Source organism: Aythya ferina (genome assembly GCF_964211825.1).
Source record: "Aythya ferina genome assembly, chromosome: 5".
NCBI lineage: Eukaryota > Metazoa > Chordata > Aves > Anseriformes > Anatidae > Aythya > Aythya ferina.
Genome location: NC_140301.1, coordinates 43,372,557 through 43,390,738, shown reverse-complemented (window position 1 = coordinate 43,390,738; position 18,182 = coordinate 43,372,557). Strand labels below are relative to the sequence as shown.

Genomic DNA, 18,182 nt, shown 5'->3' with positions numbered 1-18,182 from the left:
GCTTTTTAGAAGTGCTTTGTGTTATATCTAAGTTATCTCAGTTGTGGGTCTGTGTCCTGTCATTCCCCCCCGGATGCATATTTAGAGAAAAGCAGTCCGAAAGTGGCTTGAATATTCAAGCTGTCATTATGAAAAACTGCAACCACTGATCAATTTGCACAAACACAGACAGCAAGCAGCAGCCTGGAATAGAAATTTTAAATTTCTCCCTTCCTCCTGCTTTGCCTTCAGTATTTGAAATGTGCAGCCGGCCGAGCTGAGAAGGGGAGGCCGTGCTACTCAGCGCACCTCATGCGAAGGCAAGGCGCCTTCCAGCACCAAGGAAGCGCTGCTGAGCAGCCTCTGCCCAGTCACCTGCTAAAACAGGGACGTACTTTGTGATTGTAATAGCATAGCAGCCCTTTGCTGACATGCTGAAAGAGCTTTTAAGTATTTCAACATCTGTTCGCTAAAAAGATATTCATGGTTTTGCTTATGGGTTCAATATGAAAGCGGAATGATTGATGGAAATGAAGTATTACAAAAGAATGGAAATAAAGTATTACAAAAGAAGGAGCTTTTAGGCTGTATTGAAGGTGTTTTAGTAGGAAGATGACTGGAATCAACATCTAGCCCAGTCTCAGTGGTATCTGGTAGTAAATTGCTAATACAAGCTACTGATTAGGATCTTCCTTTTCAGCAAAACAGTATTGCTTCATCTTCTTTTGTAGACTACTGTAAAACAACCTGTTAGCCTAGTGTAGTTCCAGTGCTGATAAAAAGTAAAAAAAAATGCTTTCATCTGTGGAAAAAGCATGTGAGCATAGAAGCTTTCCTGGCCCTAAATTGGTCTAAAACAATAAGGTTATTTTTTGCTGAATCTAGCTGCAATACTGCAGTGAAGCATGGATTTCATCATTTGGCCCTTCCATGGTGTTTGTGCTGCACATTTTTAATACTGTACCTCAAATTTGTTCTGTATTGCCTGGAAGCTGCGGTCTCTCTTCTGGCTGAGATACCCTGAAATTATTTAGATCGTATTCTTTTTCCTTGCTTGAGGTTGTATGTACTGAATTATATTGCGAATTTATAATGTTGCCTATTTTTTTTGCTTAACTTCCTTATTTTTTTCCTATTAGAAGATCCTATTGAGAATATTTTCCATCATTACACGGGAGAAGTGGTGCTAATGTTTGTTTTGTCACATAATGAATAAATCTGCTTTGGAAAGTTCCTCTCCCTAATTCCCATCTTTAAAGCCTTTGTTATGGTTCTAATTAGTAGGTATTAGCATATGTATCAAAATGCAGGATGTTCAAGTACTTATTTGGAAAATTAAATGCTAGGTTTAGCTCGTCATTCTGTATCATTTGGATTTATATTGAACAAAAGATTAGCATGCTGAATTATGAAAGCTATAAAATTATGGCATCGAGTCAACATCAATAAAAACCTGTCTCCTACGTGGCTATTCCTCTCATAGTATCCATGCAACTGGGCAAAAAAAAAAGTAATATAACAGATCCATTGCTATTTTTCATGACTGAAAATACCATTGAGGTTTAACTGGGATGTGTTCCTCATCCAGTTCATGGTGGTGCTGCACAAATCCCTCTGCCTGGCAGAGGGGGTGGTGTCGGGGGGACCGAGTGACCGGGGTGGTGCACAGAGGGGGTTCACCTGATGGTTAGGTGGGTTACAATTTTCCTTTTTTGTTAATGTGGCCACCTTATTCAGGTAAATAGAGTGAAAGTGCTGGGGTAATTCCAGAAGCAAAGCTGGCTTTCAGCTTGCCAGGTATCCCATTAATTGCTGCAGGTCCCGTGAGGGTTTGTGGTGGTGATTTGTACGTACGTGTGTGAAATTTTTTTCCGGAACTGCTAATTAGGTTAATATGTTTTAACAGATGCTATAGCACATTTTCCATAAATGTAGTTTTTAGCTGAGATCTGGCCTTTCTAACCTGATTGTAATTGTTGGAGCTGTCGTTTGTATGTCAGCTTACTTTCTGCTAAAATTAGACTAGCTCTCTTTTATGTTCAAGTTGCTTTGCTACAGTAAAATGAATGCAAATCAGACTCATTCTGTATCGCATCTTTTGTGTTCTGTCACCCTGTGTGGTAATAGCCAGCAAAGAGCTCAACTCCAAGTTATGTCTCTCGTGTTAATTTTTCTGCTGGCATAACATTTCCGAACTGGGATGTGTGTATCCTGGGAGCGGACAGGAGTGGGCTCCCTTTGGGGGCAGTCAGATGCTATCTTTTGGTAAAGGACTGTGATAAACAATGTGCATAGCCCGTTGCTGGATGCAGCTGTTATACACAAAATTTGGTTTATTGAATATGTGATTATAGAAGAATAATGCTAAATGTCCTCCCTCTCTGAGCCACAGATGGCAAATCCGTGCTGGTCACCAAAGAGAAGTTGTAAAGTAGGATGGGCATCGCTTTCTATTACCACCTGCTCCCAGCCAGGTGTTTTGTGATGTGAAAATCCAGCACGGAACTTACAAACCAAAAATGCCCTTTACTGATAGAAAATGACACAAAGTTCTTGACTAAAACCAATTATACCAGAAAGTTCCCGATTTGCTTTCTTTGCCAGTTACACTTCGGGTCGCGTGTGACTCACGGAGGATGACTGTCACTTCGTTCAGCCTGGAGTTACCTAGCTGCTATTCAGAGCGTGTCCGCTCCTGTGACTCAGTGACTCGATTCACTCTTAAAACTTCTGTTTTTATGTGCCTTTTTTGGTAACGCTTTTGCTCTTGCAGGGTGCGGGAGGCAGCGTGCCGGTACCCTCGCTGCAGGAGCAGCCATGCAGCGCCTGGCCCCAGTGCTTTAAGGTCCCTGCGAAGTGCAGCCGTGGAGGTTTATCAGCAGCAGCTGCTTTTGTGCTCTGGACGGATCCATCTCGGGTGGGGGGAGAGAGCGGGTGGCTTTCAGAGATTATCTGGTGACAGTTTTGCCTGGGAAGTGTACCAAGTGGCAGCAGAGCTGCTGCAACAGAGATAGGAGGGGGAAAGGGACGGGTGCGAAAAACAGGAGCTCTGCTAATCTTTGTGTCAGAAGAAGCCTTCAGGATTTGGTTATCTGCCCGTGGGTCTAATTGCAGCCTTGATTAGAGGAGTGCCTAACACTTCCTACTGCTGTAAAGATCTGGCTGAGCTGTAACAGCCCTTTGGATGTGGACGGCCTGGATGAGGAGTTGGAGCAGCTGCGCCCTCATGGCAGCGAGAGGGAGGCTGTCTGGTTTATTGGATTACCTCTTGTCAGATCATGGCCATGCGTGCTGCTTAAATCCCTTGGGGTAGGCAGGGAGTGCCGTAGAAGGGATGGCTTATTTTAGGTGAACTGATTTAGACGACAGTCCGTTTGTATCATGGCTTTTCTGCCGAGAAATGGTGGGACCCTTCACAAGAGGGCAGTGTGAAATGGTCACGGTGGGCATTGAGTTTTTTTGTGGGCAGAGGCTGTGGCAGGTGTGAGGTGGGCAGGGGGCCTCCAACAGCTTGGCTAACATCTTCACCTGTTGGTTAACTTCAGTTGTGGTGGGGGAGTGCTCCCTTCTGCTGCTGTTCCCACTCCTGCCTCTCCACTCGTCCTTTTTCCTAAGCTGGTGCTAAGGGCTGACACTCAGCCTTCATTCAGCTGCTGGATGAGGATCCTTTGTTCAGAGGATGGATGCCTCTTCCCCGGGGAGGGAGGTCTCCTGCCTCTTGCAGTTTAGACCCTGCTGATACAGCACAGGCTGCTCTGAGAGGTGGGGGAACCACAGATATTCCTCAGGACTTTAGGTTAGACATACGTGGCAATTCAGCAAAGGTGATCTCTGCAGGGGAAAGCATGCAATGCTTGAATTGCTCGGTAGATGTAGAGTGTGCGTTGCAAGTGAGTAAGAACCTGTTTGCAATACGCTGTGGGGCTGTGCCAGTCAGCTTTGTGTCCGGAGTTGTGCAGGTGTCACAACTGGAGCTCTTCATCTCGTCTCTTAAACACAACGGGCGCCTGCTTGGAACTGCTTGTAGCAACTGTTTTTAAGCATGACTTGTCACCCCCTTAGAGCACAGTCAGAAAAAGGTTGACTTAGGCTGTGATAGCGCTGAGGGAAAGGAGGATAGCATTTTTCTGAATCAGCTCTGCCACCAGCAGAGTGTTGCTGCTCGGTCAGATTATCATCTGCAGGAGGCTGCGAGACGCCACACCAATCGTTTGTGTGACTGCAGGAGGTGGCTGGGGGACAAGGGCGCTGTGGGGCGAGGGAGAGAAGAGTTGATGGGGACAAAGATCCCGGCATGCCTTCTAATGGTCGTGGTAACCAACAGCCGTCATTTGTAGATGCTGATAATTAATAATAAATCAGCTATGACTGAGCAGTCCCGGATGTAAACAAACTGCAGAGTTTTAGAAGCTGCTCGAAATGGGATTGAAGGTCATTGCTAATGAGGAGGTCAATGACATTTTGATGATTTCTTTCATTTAACAAAGAAGTCATTGAAAAACTTGGAAGAAATATTTTGAACTGATCTGTGTGGATTTGAGCTCTTAGGAGCCATGTGCTCTATTCAGCTGTCTCACCTGCTTCCTAAAACTGAGGCTTTCAAAGTCCTGTAGCTTAATTGCAAACTTTGCTCTCTTCCTCCTTCTCCTCGCCATACTGCACTCTGCCTGCTGTAATTGGGAACATTTTATAATGGTAATGAACTTGGCAAGGGGAGAGCCCTTTGCCTGCTGCCAGAGGAAAGCAAACAAAATACGGACAACAACAGCAGCTCCCTCCCGGTCCCTTCGCAGGCTGCACGGCGCGGCTGGCACCACTGGCCGTGCCGCGGAGGGAAGAGATGTCCTGCTGGCCATGCCTCACAGCTGGCCTGGAACCCGGCCACCCCAGCAGAGCCGCCAGCACCACGCTCTCGTCTCAGCTAGGCCACTCGTGATTTAATTGGAAGCCAAGTGGACTTTAAAGGGTAGCGCACCATAAATTCACACCATGTTTCCAAACTTTATACAATGGGTTCCATCTCCTGAGGATTGGCTCTGACCTGGTGCTTGCTCAGGAGAAGGTGAATTTTTCTGCCAGACAAGCCTTAGTTATCTTAACACCTTTCCTCTTTGGGGACCCTTCTAAGAAAGGCTCAGTATTGCCATCTGAATGGAGCACAGACAGAGTCATTCTGCAGTCACCTCTTCTGGCTCTCAGCTGAGTGTTGACCAGTTTTCAGGGATGATGAATCGATGCTTCCCTTGTGGCAGATACCAGCTCTGTTCCTTGGGAGCATTCGGGACAGCTGATGGTACTTCCAGGTGGATTTGTGTTGATAGCTGTGATATCAATACTCACTGCTGGTATAAAACACTCAGATCCCAGTTCAGAGTTTGTGCCTGCAAGTTTCTGCAAGAGTACTGCCAGCTGCCTTCGCTTCTGTGCTGTGTGTGAAGACGGATGGCAGAAGGAAGGTGCTGATTTGTGCAGGAGCAGCTTCTCATCCGAGCGTGGCTTGCACATGGCTCTCAATACCACTGACTTCAACAACAGCTTCGTATCATTAATCACATCTGCAGGTAGCACGGGAGGAGCGGCTCCCTTCCTGTAGCCTACGTATTGTTTGGTCAGTCACCATGAAGGAAGCTAAAGCACCGTAACCTTAATTAAAGGATGCAATAATGGCGCTCTGTAGTTATTTAGCAGCCAAAATCTGATGCCATTAAGGAAGTAGAACACCCTGCCCTTAATTGAGGGATATGCTAATGATGCTGTGTAGATGTTTAATAGGCAAAATCTGTGATTAGAGTCACGTATTGTTTCAGAATCTGGCGAAGGCATACATCATGTGTTTGTGGAATTAAGGAATTTTAGCAAGAAGGTGGAAAATGACATCACCCAATTCTACAGTGCATTCTTTACGCTGTGAAATGCTGGCTGGTAGTTTCGTGCTTCCTGAGGAGAAGCTGTTCCTCACAACTGGCGGAAATATAAAGCTGGGGCAGGGCTTCCCCCCACAGCTTAACAGCTGGGAAGACAGGACTGTTTAGAAAAGTAAGTTCAAGTCTGTTTCTTGTAAAATATGTCAAGAATGCTATGCAAATCTGTATGTTAGAATAACAAAGCACAAATCAGTTTGTTTTGCTAGAGGTCAATGGCAGCTTAAGGCTAATGCTACCTAGACAGCCAAAGAAAGCCTTGTGAAGCAGGGATGCGGAGGGAAAGGTTAAGCTCTCTGGTATTCTTTGGCTTGCAAGACTGCACAGTGGCCTGATGTTTGTGGGGACTGCAGATTTGAAAGAATATACCTATGAGCTGGAAGCATTTCCTCGTGATTTTAAAAAAAAAAAAAAAAAAAAAAAGCCAGCAACTGTTGAACCTCTCCCTTCAGTGTCCCTTCCTGAGCTTGATCCAAATTTGAGCATCACAGCATGGATCAGTTGGCAATCTCAGCGTTGTACTGGGATATTTCCAGGTTGCAGATGAGTGCCTTGCAATTACAGCTGCATTACTGTCATGCTGAAGATGAAAATGAAGAAAAACTCTCCAAAACCAGCAGTATGTAAGACATGGATGTGGTTGCTTTTCCCATATTCTCACTACAACCTGAAGTTACAAAGTTAGTTTTGATGGCCTTTTACAAACCTTCACAAGAGGGACTGCTGCATAGATCTGTTTGCTTTGCTTTTGCATAGACATGTTTTAATTGCACAAGTTTTGTGCTGGTGTTGGCTATGACTATGCTAGGTTTCTAAGTTAAGATGAAATGTCTTTTCATCAGTTGAACATTGCTTTCAGATGCAGACAGGAGGATAACTTGCATTGCCAGATAAACGTGTATTTGGCTGCCTGATGAAAAGCTGTATTTTTCACATTTTTCTTTATATATTTCATAACGTGGTGTTCAAAAGTGTCCAAGACGCAATTACCAAAAAGAAATCAATGCTGGATAATTATAAGAGAAATGTATTGCCTGGAGCCTCTTATCCTAATATCACCTTCCTGCTAACAGTTAAAAGAAAAAGATTACATTAATCACTTGAAAAGGGCAGCAATTGTTGTGTTTAGCAAGCTATGTAGCTTTTTCCACTGCTCTCAGCATCCTGCTCAGTGAAGGAAACCTAAAAGTACACTGCACGTTGTGTCGTGAGTCACTGCGTCTTTGTGTGCCAGCCTTCTTCCCAGGATCTGCAGTCACGGTGCGCTGAATCTATTGAACGATGAGATTTAATATCTTGAGTTTAGCTGTTCTTCTTGATGAAGAATCTGCCTGCATGGCTTGGAGGAACATCTGTGCCCCTACACCTTCAAGGCCCCCCAATACAAACCAGCGTCCTCCTTCCCAGGCCTGATACCTGCTGGGTGAAGGATGCTCCATCCCCTAGCTTCAGGCTGGCCAGTGGAGAGCATGTGTGCACGTGTATTTGAGAGGGCATAGCTTGCTTCAAAATATGTCTTAGTTTTCAATAGTCTTCTATTATAAAATTTAACATTTCATTTTCCTGACAAATGAAGGGTCTGAGTTCTTGAAGCAGCACCTCTCTGTGAATTAAAAAAGTGGAGGTTATTCCAGAAGACTGTTTTCATTAGGGTTGTGTTATAAAAATCTGTAAAAAGAGTAGTAACATTTAAAAAAAAAAAAAAAAAGCCAAACCAAATCTTCCCTATTTTACTTCTGAAGTGCAGGTTTCTTCATTCAGCCCTCTTCTTAAATAGCTAAGCATAACTTGTAGAGTAGGAAATGTGTGAAGGTAGCACTCCAGTAATCTGTGGCATGTCTGCTGGGGGGGGAAACAATTGAATAAGAGAAGGTAACAAAGTATTTTGTATAATATTGGATAGAATTTAAATACTTTGTTCAGTACTATTAAAATAGCAATAACAAACTTCGTTCCTGGAAATTCTTAAAAAGCCTGAATCAGGTATAAAGCAGGTACCATGTAGGTGGTAAAAAATGCCACATGTACGAACATGCCATGCATGCTAACAATAATAAGTCCTCCACTGAACCATATCACTGAGCTCTACATCTAAACGTCTTTTAAAGACCTCCAGGGAAGGTGACTCAACCACTTCCCTGGGCAGCCCCTTCCACTGTCTAACAACCCTTTTAGTAAAGAAGTATTTCCTAATATCCAACCTAAACCTCCCTGGTGCAACTTCAGCCTATGCCCCCTCATCCTGTCACCAGGCACGTGGGAGAACAGACCAACCCTCACTTCGCTACAGCCTCCTTTAAGGTACATACAGCATGCAATAAGGTCGCCCCTGAGCCTCCTCTTCTCCAGGCTGAACAAGCCCAGCTCCCTCAGCCGCTCCTCGTAGGACTTGTTCTCCAGGCCCCTCACCAGCTTCATCGCGCTTCTCTGGACTCACTTGAGCACCTCCATGTCCTTGTAGAGAGGGGCCCAAAACTGAACACAGTACAGGGGGACAAATCTCTTCCCTAGGAGAAGGAGGGGTGGGTCCTTTTTAACGAACTTGGTTTCGTTTTTTTGATAAGATCACCCATCCAGTCCATCAAGAGAAGTCAAGGGATTATTCTGCCCTGCTCGGTTCTGTGCGGCCTCACCTCGGGCACTGTGTGCGGTTCTGGGCACCACAGCACAAAAAGGACATGAAACTGTCGGAGAGTGTCCAGAGGAGGGCTACAGGATGGTGAAGGGCCCAGAGGGGAAGACGTACGAGGAGCGGCTGAGGGCACTGGGCCTCTTCAGCCTGGAGGAGGCTGAGGGGAGGCCTCATTGCAACCTACAGCTTCCTCACGACGGGGAGCGGAGGGGCAGGTCTCTTCTCTTTAGTGACCAGTGACAAGACCCAAGAGAATGGGGTCAAGCTGAGGCATGGGAGGTTGGGGCTGGACATCAGGAAGAGGTTCCTCACCGAGAGGGTGGTCACACACTGGGATAGGAGTTTAAGAAGCATTTGGATGTGATGGGAGCCTTCGGGCTCCCAGGGCATGGTTCGCTTCGCGTTGCACAAGTCCCCCCTTCAGACTCCATGCAGCACACCAGCAACACGTGGCGCTGAGGAGGGTGCTGAGCTGTTCTCCTTGCCCTGCGAGAGGAGCCAGGACAGGCAGCAGAACTGCAGCTCCAGAAGGAGTGCAATTGGAGCCCATGGAATCAGCTCCTCAGCTAAATGCTCCCCGAGGCTGTGGCATTTCCTGACCCGGTGTGGTACAGACACTCACAGACAAAGCGTTTGTTCAAATAAACAATGTATTTTCCGATTTTTTCAGAGCTCCTGGAGTGAGTGGACACTCCCCAGGAGCCCAGATGGTCACTGTCCAGGTGGAAAGAGGAGTCTCTGCTTCAAGCTTCCCTGCAGCAGTGTCTTCAGCTGCATGGGGTGTGCCTCCCCCAGGGGTGGTTTTGCTGCAGAGACGACATGGAGGAGCAATTCCCAGCTGAGCAGCATCTTCTCCATGGGCAGCGTGCTCAGCTCTGGGGCATGTGGCAAGCAGGGTGTCACTCCTTCAGCTTCGCAGCCACCGAAATCATTGCTGGTGAAATCCCTCCTGTGTGTGCTTGCCACGAGGATGGTGGTCAGGTCAGGAGGTGGGTGACAGCGGTCGTTGAGGCACGGGTGGCAAAGTTGGTGCCTACCAAGATACAGACACAGAGCTGCAGATGTCTGAGGTGCAAGGTGTGCCGAGCATGCCGAGGTGTTTCCTGAAGAGCATCTCTGGCACAGTGCAGCTCTGGGGCCAGCTCGTGCTGCTGCGAACACTGGCCTCTAACTACCCAAAGGTCAGGTAGGTGTCCGAGTCATCCTGCTTCATTCCAAGCATGAGCTCGACGGAGAGGCTTTTGTTGGAGGTGTTGGTCAGCATGAACTGGCAGAAGCGGGTGGAGGGCAGCATTGTTAGCTGCAGCTGGGCTGACTGAGGCACGGCCCCCCAGGCTTCTGCCACCAGCTCCTGGAGCCATTTTGCCGTCTTCCACACATCCAAATAGGAGCCGCAGCAGGGGGTGTGCAGGAGGTTCGGGTCCTGGTCCTTCAGCTCGTGCTCAGGATGGTGGAGGAAGCACAGCACATCGCCCAGCATCTGCTCCCGTGTGCACATGCACTGCAGCTCCACGCGGAGGCAGGAGTTCCTCGCCAGCCTCTCCCCTTCGGTGCCCAGCTCCAGGTGGAAGGTGTGCCCGGGCGGTGGGTTCAGGGGCACGAGCAGGCGGTAGATGGTGTCACGCTCAGTGGGACCGGAGGCGCTGCCCACCGCAATGGCTGGCTGCAGCCGTGGCATGAACTCGTTCCTGGGGAGGCCCTGGCAGGCGGCGAGCAGGTTGTTCACCAGTTCGTCCACAACCTTGCACGTTCCTCCCAGGTTCCTCACCGGCTGCTGCAGGTACTCACTGACGAATCTCCGGGCATCCAGAATGTCACTGGGGTCTTCCTCGGAGTCGTCGTCCTTCCTTCCGGAGACGCCTTTCTTGGTTCTGCTGCGCCGCTCATGGCGGAATTTCATGAGCATGCGGCAGAGCACAAAGAACAGGATGATCTCTCCGGTCAGGACCCAGAACTGCCAGTGCTGCAGCACCGACAGGAGCAGGGTTCCCACACGTGCCCAGCCATGCTCCTGATCCCTCTGCTCGATTTCCAGCAGCAGCTGCGTCATGCGAGCCTGCAGCTCCTCTGCACGCTGCTGTATACGCGCGGTTGTAGCCGCGACGAGTTCATCGCCGACTTTCTGTGGGCTCTGAATTAAGCCCAGGAAAGTCAACGCGAAGAAGATTTCCGAAACCATGGTCTGCGAGAGTTGAGAGAGAAGGGGGTCAGCTGGGTGGGACCTGGCTGGCAGCCGAGGGAGGCGGGGCAGGAGCCGCAGACCCCTGGGGTCGGGTAGGAGAGGGGGTGAGGGAGCTGGGAGGCAGCAGGGACTGCAGCCAGAGCTGGCGGTGACAGCCACGAGCCCTGCCCTGAATGGCTGGGCCCTCGCTGCAGGCTTAGCAGCCCTTAGGGGCCTGGTGTTTGTGCCCCGGCCCTGGCCCAGCCCAGCCTACCCCCCGCTGCTTCACTCACCTCGCCAATGGCTCAGGACAAAGTGAAGCAGCGCTGCCTGTGGCTGCCTTAAAAGCAGTCCCCCCATTGTGACATGTCTTCTGTGCTGGAACCTGCTGGCTAGCCCTGCTGGCCACACTGCTTCTAATACAAGCCAGGATGCTGTTGGCCTTCTTGGCCACCTGAGCACACTGCTGGCTCATATTCAGCCGATTATCAACCAATACTCCCAGGTCCTTCTCTGCCTGGCAGCTCTCCAACCACTCATCTCCCCACCTGTAGCTCTGCTTGGGGTTATTGCGCCCCAGGTGCAGGACCCGGCACTTGGCCTTGTTGAACTTCATGCAGTTGACCTCAGCCCATCGGTGCAGCCTATCCAGATCCTCCTGCAGAGCCTTCCTGCCCTCGAGCAGATTGACACACGCACCTAACTTGGTGTCATCTGCGAACTTACTGAGGGTGCATTCAATGCCCTCATCCAGATTATCGATGAAGATATTAAAGGGGACCGGCCCCAGCACCGAGCCCTGGGGGATGCCACTAGTGACTGGCCTCCAGCTGGATTTGACTCCATTCACCACGACTCTTTGGGCCCAGCTATCCAGCCAGTTTCTAACCCAACGAAGAGTGCGCTAGTCCAAGCCACAAACAGCCAGTTTCTTGAGGAGAATGCTGTGGGAAACGGTGTCAAAAGCCTTGATGAAGTGAAGGAAGACCACATCCACAGCCTTTCCCTCATCCCCCAAGCGCATCACTTTGTCATAGAAGGAGATCAGGTTCATCAAGCAGGATCTGCCTTTCATAAACCCATGCTGACTGGGCCTGATTGCCTGATTGCCCTGCAAGTGCTGCGTGATGACTCTCAAGACAATCTGCTCCATGAGCTTCCCTGGCACTGAGGTCAAACTGACAGGCCTGTAGTTTCCCGGGTCTGCCCTCCGGCCCTTCTTGTAGCCGGGTGTCACGTTTGCTAGCCGCCAGTTGACTGGGACCTCCCCTGATAGCCAGGACTGCTGATAAATGATGGAAGGCGGCTTGGCCAGCTCCTCTGCCAGTTCTCTCAGTATCCTCGGGTGGATCCCATCCGGCCCCATCACCTTGCATTAATCAAGTGCTGTAGCAGGTTGCCAACCATTTCTTCATTGATAGTGAGGGCCACATCCTGCTTCCCATCCCCTTCCGCCAGCTTGGGGTACTGGGTATCCAGAGAACAACTGGTCTTGCTGCTAAAGACTGAGGCAAAGAAGGCATTAAGCACCTCCGCCTTTTCCTCATCTCTATCACTAAGTTTCCCCCCGCATCCAGTAAAGGATGGAGATTCTCCTTAGTCCTTTTTGTGTTTATGTATTTATAAAAATGTTTTTTGTTATCTTTAACAGCAGTAGCCAGATTGAGCTCCAGATGACCTCCCGTGTAAGCCTTAGAGATCTTCATTAAAATTACTAATGCAAGACTTGGAAATAACTATGTCCTTGAAATACTTAGTCTGCGTTTTATTAAGCTGATAAGAAGGCTGGAGCACTAGTGGCTATGATAAATCTAGATAAGGAGAGGGACAAATGAGCTTTTTTTTCCTCGCAGGATGACATGTAGATTAACATGGACCATGGTACCAATAAATGCAACACGCCTTTCCTGTTGGGGAAGTGATGGCACAAGTCAGCCCAGCCTGTGGTGGAATGAGCGCAGAACAGGCTGAAAGTGATTTGCAGGGTCAAGAAGACCTTTACCAAATGGCAGTCTTACAGCAAATAAGTGGTCTTGTGTTGAAAACGACACCAAGGAACAGGCATAATTCTGTCCTCTGCATGTTAAATTTCATACTGTGCATCTTCCCTGCCCAGCTCAAGACCAGGCTACGTGGGTTGCAATTTATTTTCAAAGGGTCAGTGTGGGTATAGTTATCTATATGAACTTTGCTCTTACCTATTGATTTTGAAGGAACTTTCTGGGCACTGGTTTCTTCAAATCTTGTTTACTATATCACTGAAAGACAGCTTTCCCTCCCCTCTTCCCTTTCATGCTGGCGGGGCTGTGACCTTCATTCTACTAATATTGAGGAGCACACAATTTACACTGACCTGTATGGACGTACAGACCTGTGCACCACAAGACTGAAACTAATTTGCCTTCTTCCAAAGCTAGAACTGGACTCAGGTTCAGGAGTAGTAACTTTTGGCTTTTGGTATTTCATGTATGAGGTCATTTTGTATTTAGCCTTGTCGCCTCCTACTTAGTGCAAGCTGTTTTGTAATGGTGATGATGAATCTAATTTAGATGGGCTTTGTGGTTGATGTCTTTCTGTTGGGCTGTGAAACTCTCACTCAGCTCCTGAAAAGATTTATTTGCAAGTTGTTCCTTAGTGCTTCACTTTAAATATTTGTTCAGTAGGCACAACTTGTTTACATCTGCAAGATATGCTTGAGAACAAGCAGAAGACAAAAATTACTTCCTATCAGCACTTTGTTTATATCAACATTTGTGTTGCTTTTCATTTGTTCTGAATTAGCTTGCTGTCCACCTGCTCTGTGTTTTACTGATCCATTCCACCCATCGGTTAATGGTAGATCTAGAGAAACTTCAGGCAAAATGGTCCTGGAAGGAGAACCAAGGCTCCGAAGTATGCTGAAACTGGCCCTATGCTTCTCCAGCAAGCTTGTTTGATGACCATCCACCAAATACCTATTTACTGAGGATGGTCACAGGTACCTACTCAGTGTGTGTATTCATTCCCTCTCTAGCATCTGGGCTTCGCAGAAATACTTAGATCCTATTTCTCACAGATGGAGTTTGGTTTAAAAAAAAAAAAAAACATTAATCAGCATAATGTGTTGAGATAATTCCGGTCTGTATTTAAACAGGGGAGGGAAAACAAAGCCTGAAGTTTATTTTGTGCAAACACTGCCTGTAGAGGGAGAAAGGTGTTCTTTCGTTCTTCTGGTTTAATAGAGGAGCAATGAACTCAAATCTCCCAGTGACTGCTAGCAGAACACCTGAGCGATGGGCATTAACCTGCAGTTACCTTTCCAGCAGCACTTCCAAAGAAGGAGCAGAAGTCAGCAGCCAGAACTTCTCACCTGCTGGGATCTTGCAAGTAGAATGAAAGGGGTATCGGAAAGGTGGCTATTCTGTCTACATCTTGTACTCTTCAGTCTAATAGATCATTTTGCTAAGGTAATAGTTTAATTTGCAGAAGCAATACTGTACATAGCAGTGAAGAATCCAAGCGCTCTTTGATTCCACCTAAGAAAAAAAAATCAGCAAACCATTAGAAGAAACAAGCTGAAATTTGTATGCTCTACAGATGCCTCTGAGTGGGTTTCTGGAAAACTGGACTTGTACAAATGGAATCTTTTCCCTGCAATCACGAAATTGACTTTCTTGTAAGCCACCCTGTCAAAAATGCTTATTTTGATTAACTGAGTAATGAGAAATAACTGTTCTGTTGTAGCCCATGGAATAACTGATAGTGAGGAAGATGTTTTGAAACATAATGATTTCAATTCAGCTTGGCTTGTTTATTCACTAAAAGAGTAAGTAAGAGTTGGCAATAGAGGTACTGTTGTATTTTGTTTCTAAGTTATCTGTGAAACACTACCAGGAATTTGAGATACATCTGGCATTACAATAAGCTGAATGAGTTCTGGCAGCATTTACAGTTGAAAGCAGTGTTTTGAGGACCCTGCTTTTCAGGGTGGATGAATCTCCTCCTCTTTGCACCACATTTTCAAGGGAGCCTCGGAAAAGGCAGTAATGCAGCAGGTTTGTGAAAGAAGTATACTCTACCTTTTTTTTTTTTTTTTTTTTTGCCTACAATATCTCCAGGCCTGAGGCAGAGGGAAGGAAATGTGACACTCCCAGGTTCTGTGGCTTCAGCTTAGATTTCCATCTAAGTTGTTACTCAGGCTTTGAGTATCTTATCGCTGCTTTGCTGGTAACACAATAACAATGAACACATTTTTCACTAATAATTTTTTCACCATGGTGTGGCTGATGGCTCTCTGACAAGAGTATAACAGCAAACATCTTCTTTAAAAGTTAGTTTGAAGTTGCTTGTATTTAGTTATCTTCAAAAAACTTTCATTATTAGTAGGCTGGTCTTCATTTTAAAAAAAAGATGCATCTTCTCTATCAACTTCTAAATCTGCAATGCACATTAGCCTGTTAGATAACACATGATTTAAAAAGGCAGATTTCCCTCTGCTGTGGACTGCTGAATCTTCACAAAGCTTTTTTGCAGTCCCTGAGAAGGCATTTCTTTGAAAGATTCTAGTATGTAAAGAGTTTTTCAGAAAGAAAGAAACGCTTTCTCAGAAAGAAAATAGTTTCACGCTGGGAACTTTCTTTACATGAAATATTGCTACTGGCAGGAAGGATCTGAAATATTAATTCATCTCTGCCTGACTTTAGGTTAATTGTACTTTGCTTTTCAAACTTAGAGCCACATTTCTGCGTGCCATGTGAGAGCAGCACCTGATGTATGAGGTGCATCTCATTAGAAAGTGAGATTTCTGTGAGATCTGAGACCTTTACGGAGTGGAAACTCTTCTCTTGTCTTTTGCTTTGCCACTGCCCTGTCTTTAAGCCGCTGCCCTAAATTAATAGCCACGCAGAGCTGTACAGCTACTTAAGCTTACCAAGTTATAAATGGTATTCCTCCTAACAGCCCCGGGGGGGTGAATGTGGCGGTTCCTGGACATGCACCGAGAGATGGAAAGTGTTGTGCTTTCATCTCGTGGTGGGTAGGTGTCAGCTTTGGTTTTGTCAATCAGAAATGTAAACTTAGTGCATATTTGCGAAGGAGTATTATGCAGCCTCAAGCACACGAAGAAGATGCATGTTTACACGCAGGATGTTGCTGCTTCTATCGCTAGTGTAATTCTGGAAGTGTAACGAGAAGGAGAGGAAGTGGAGGACTTCCTGCATTAGTTTTTGTGGTTGCGCGAAGGGGCTCTGTAAACTGCAGCTGAGTTACACAACCGATAAAAGTTTTGTTGGACTGAGATAAGTCTTGAGATGTGAGCTAATATACCTCGTCATGCTGCATGCATCGTGGTTAAATTTGGAAGTGGTTAAAATGGAAGTCAGAAGAGCAGTTATACTGGCTGAGTATGCTGTCTGTTGTCTTTTTTGTTTTTTCGAGATGTACATTACTTTCCCACAAATGTGTTCATGCTAGGCTTAAAATATGACTCACCCTTTTGGGAAAAGCTTCCTGTTTAAACTAAGTACAAGAACGCAAGTAGGTCTGTGTAAGGTGGGAGAAAGAAGGGATTAATGGGGAACCTTTAAAATGGTGACCTATTCCCCTTACAAGTCTCTGAATAAGAAAGAGATAAGCACTAAATGGGACAGGATTCATGGGTTTGGGGAGAAGCTCAGGACAGATGTGATGTGATGTGTGCTAGGGAGAATCTCGGTTACTTCCTATCCCTGAAACACCCAAGCTACTTTCATGGATCTGATTTCTACATTTTGGGTTGCACTTGTGCAATGCTGTGCTAGATCGGATATCCTGAATAATGATTGCATTTGACTTGTATGCTGTGGGTTTATAAACTGAGCTGATGAAATGTTAGCAAATGTCACTACCAAAAAGATTAGACAACTGTTAAAGTGTTAATTGTGTTTGTTCAATATTTGGTTTTACAATATCTTTGCAGTGGCTTTCATGGATAATTTTCTATTTACTCAACATAGTGCTATGAATTTCTTTGTGCACTTACAAGTTTGTCTGTGTGACTCTCCTTTAAAAAGGCCTAGGACCTTGACAAACTTCACTCTAGGGCTGAAGGGTGATTTTGAGGCCAGCGTGCGAGACATTTATTTAAGGTGCAAGGAGAAATTGAGACTATTTCTCTTCTGCTTTCGACACCTCGGTGCTTTTGTGGGGGTGTGCTTTTGTAGCACATACAGAGCAGGGGAAGTGCTTGCAGGTTTTGGAAAGTGCTTTTTTCTGTATGTGGATGAGAAGTACACTGCTGGTCAGTGAGGGCTTTGCAGAAACAGCAAAGCATGCCAGACATAATTAGCTTAGCCTCGCTGTCTGACATTGATTTTGTTGTTGTTGTTGTTGAGTGTTCATAATGGTCACTCAAATGAAATAATTCACAGAATCAAATATTCTGTAGTCATGGTAGGAAAAAAATGTGGGCGAAAATGGCTTGTTGCTGCAGGTGTTTTTTTCAGAGAAAATGGTACCTTTTACAAATGGACTAGATTTTCCTGTCATTGTGTTCTGTGGATATCCCAGATTAAACCTGGCAAAGCAGAACAGTACAGGTTGCTGTCTTCCCCAAACCCAAGGGCTGTGTGTTTCCCTGCAGTAATAGCAGCTTAATATCGCATGGCCCAAGATAACTGGGATGGGGTCCTCTGCTTTCACTGCAGACTGGCTAGATTTGGTCATTCTCTGTTAAGGTTGTAATGCTGACATTGCCAATTAGCTAGACATTAAAGATTTTATGATGAGATAATGATCTAGTGTTTTAGATTATTGTAATAAAAAATATTAAAGTGGAGATTAAATACAAGGATGGCAGTTGCACTGGAAATGCTCATCCATTATGAAGAAACATAAGCTGAAAACCAGCAGGAGAAGCTGAATTTGTGGAGTCCAACTGCTTCCCCATGTGCAATTCTGTAGACAGTGCAGGAGATAATTAATATAAATGTGTGTTCAAAACGATGCTTAAATTTCCAGGTGCATAAAAAGGCTGGACATTTTAACTTCTCTATATGCTTTGCAGGGCACATGTTTATTTTTTCCCTGTTGATGTCCTTCTCAACAGTTTAATGCAGAGAACCAAAACACAGATTTTTCTCTTAAGAGGCTCATTCAGGAGTTGACCCTTCCCCACAGATTATATCAGATGGGACAACTAAGTTTGCTACTGGTTCTTCTTCGAATGGGTTTTGAGTTTTAGTTATTTTATCTGTAAAGGTGTGGAAATTCAAACCTGTCTGCCAGCTCAACTGCAAATGTTATAATTTTTGGTAGCGTTGGGAGAAGACAGTGTTTCAGAAAATGTTGGTCTTTTCAGGCTTCAGAAAACAGTATCTCTATGGTCAGGTGGAGTGAATGTGCAAATTAGGAAGATAAATTCATATATCCCCAGTGCATTTTAAAATTTCCATTACTTTTATTGTCATTTCTATTTATTGCACCAATACAACTTTCCAAGAAAGTGGCTGAAATTATTTAGTATTTTCTGCAG

General features: G+C 46.0%; 1 protein-coding gene across 3 annotated transcripts in view; it reads left to right on the top strand.

Annotated features, from left to right (window-relative positions):
• MOB2 (MOB kinase activator 2) overlaps nucleotides 1-18,182 on the top strand; it is a 112,637-nt gene that overhangs the window by 17,301 nt on the left and 77,154 nt on the right. Inside the window, exon 1 of one of the 3 annotated variants that reach the window (XM_084520601.1) lies at nucleotides 15,990-16,074. The exons of the other annotated variants lie outside the window; for them this stretch is intronic. Within the exon in view, the coding sequence (XP_084376727.1) occupies nucleotides 16,004-16,074 (71 nt within the window). The 5' untranslated portion in view covers nucleotides 15,990-16,003. Of the gene's footprint in view, nucleotides 1-15,989; nucleotides 16,075-18,182 lie in introns of those variants that run through there. 3 annotated transcript variants of the gene reach the window in all.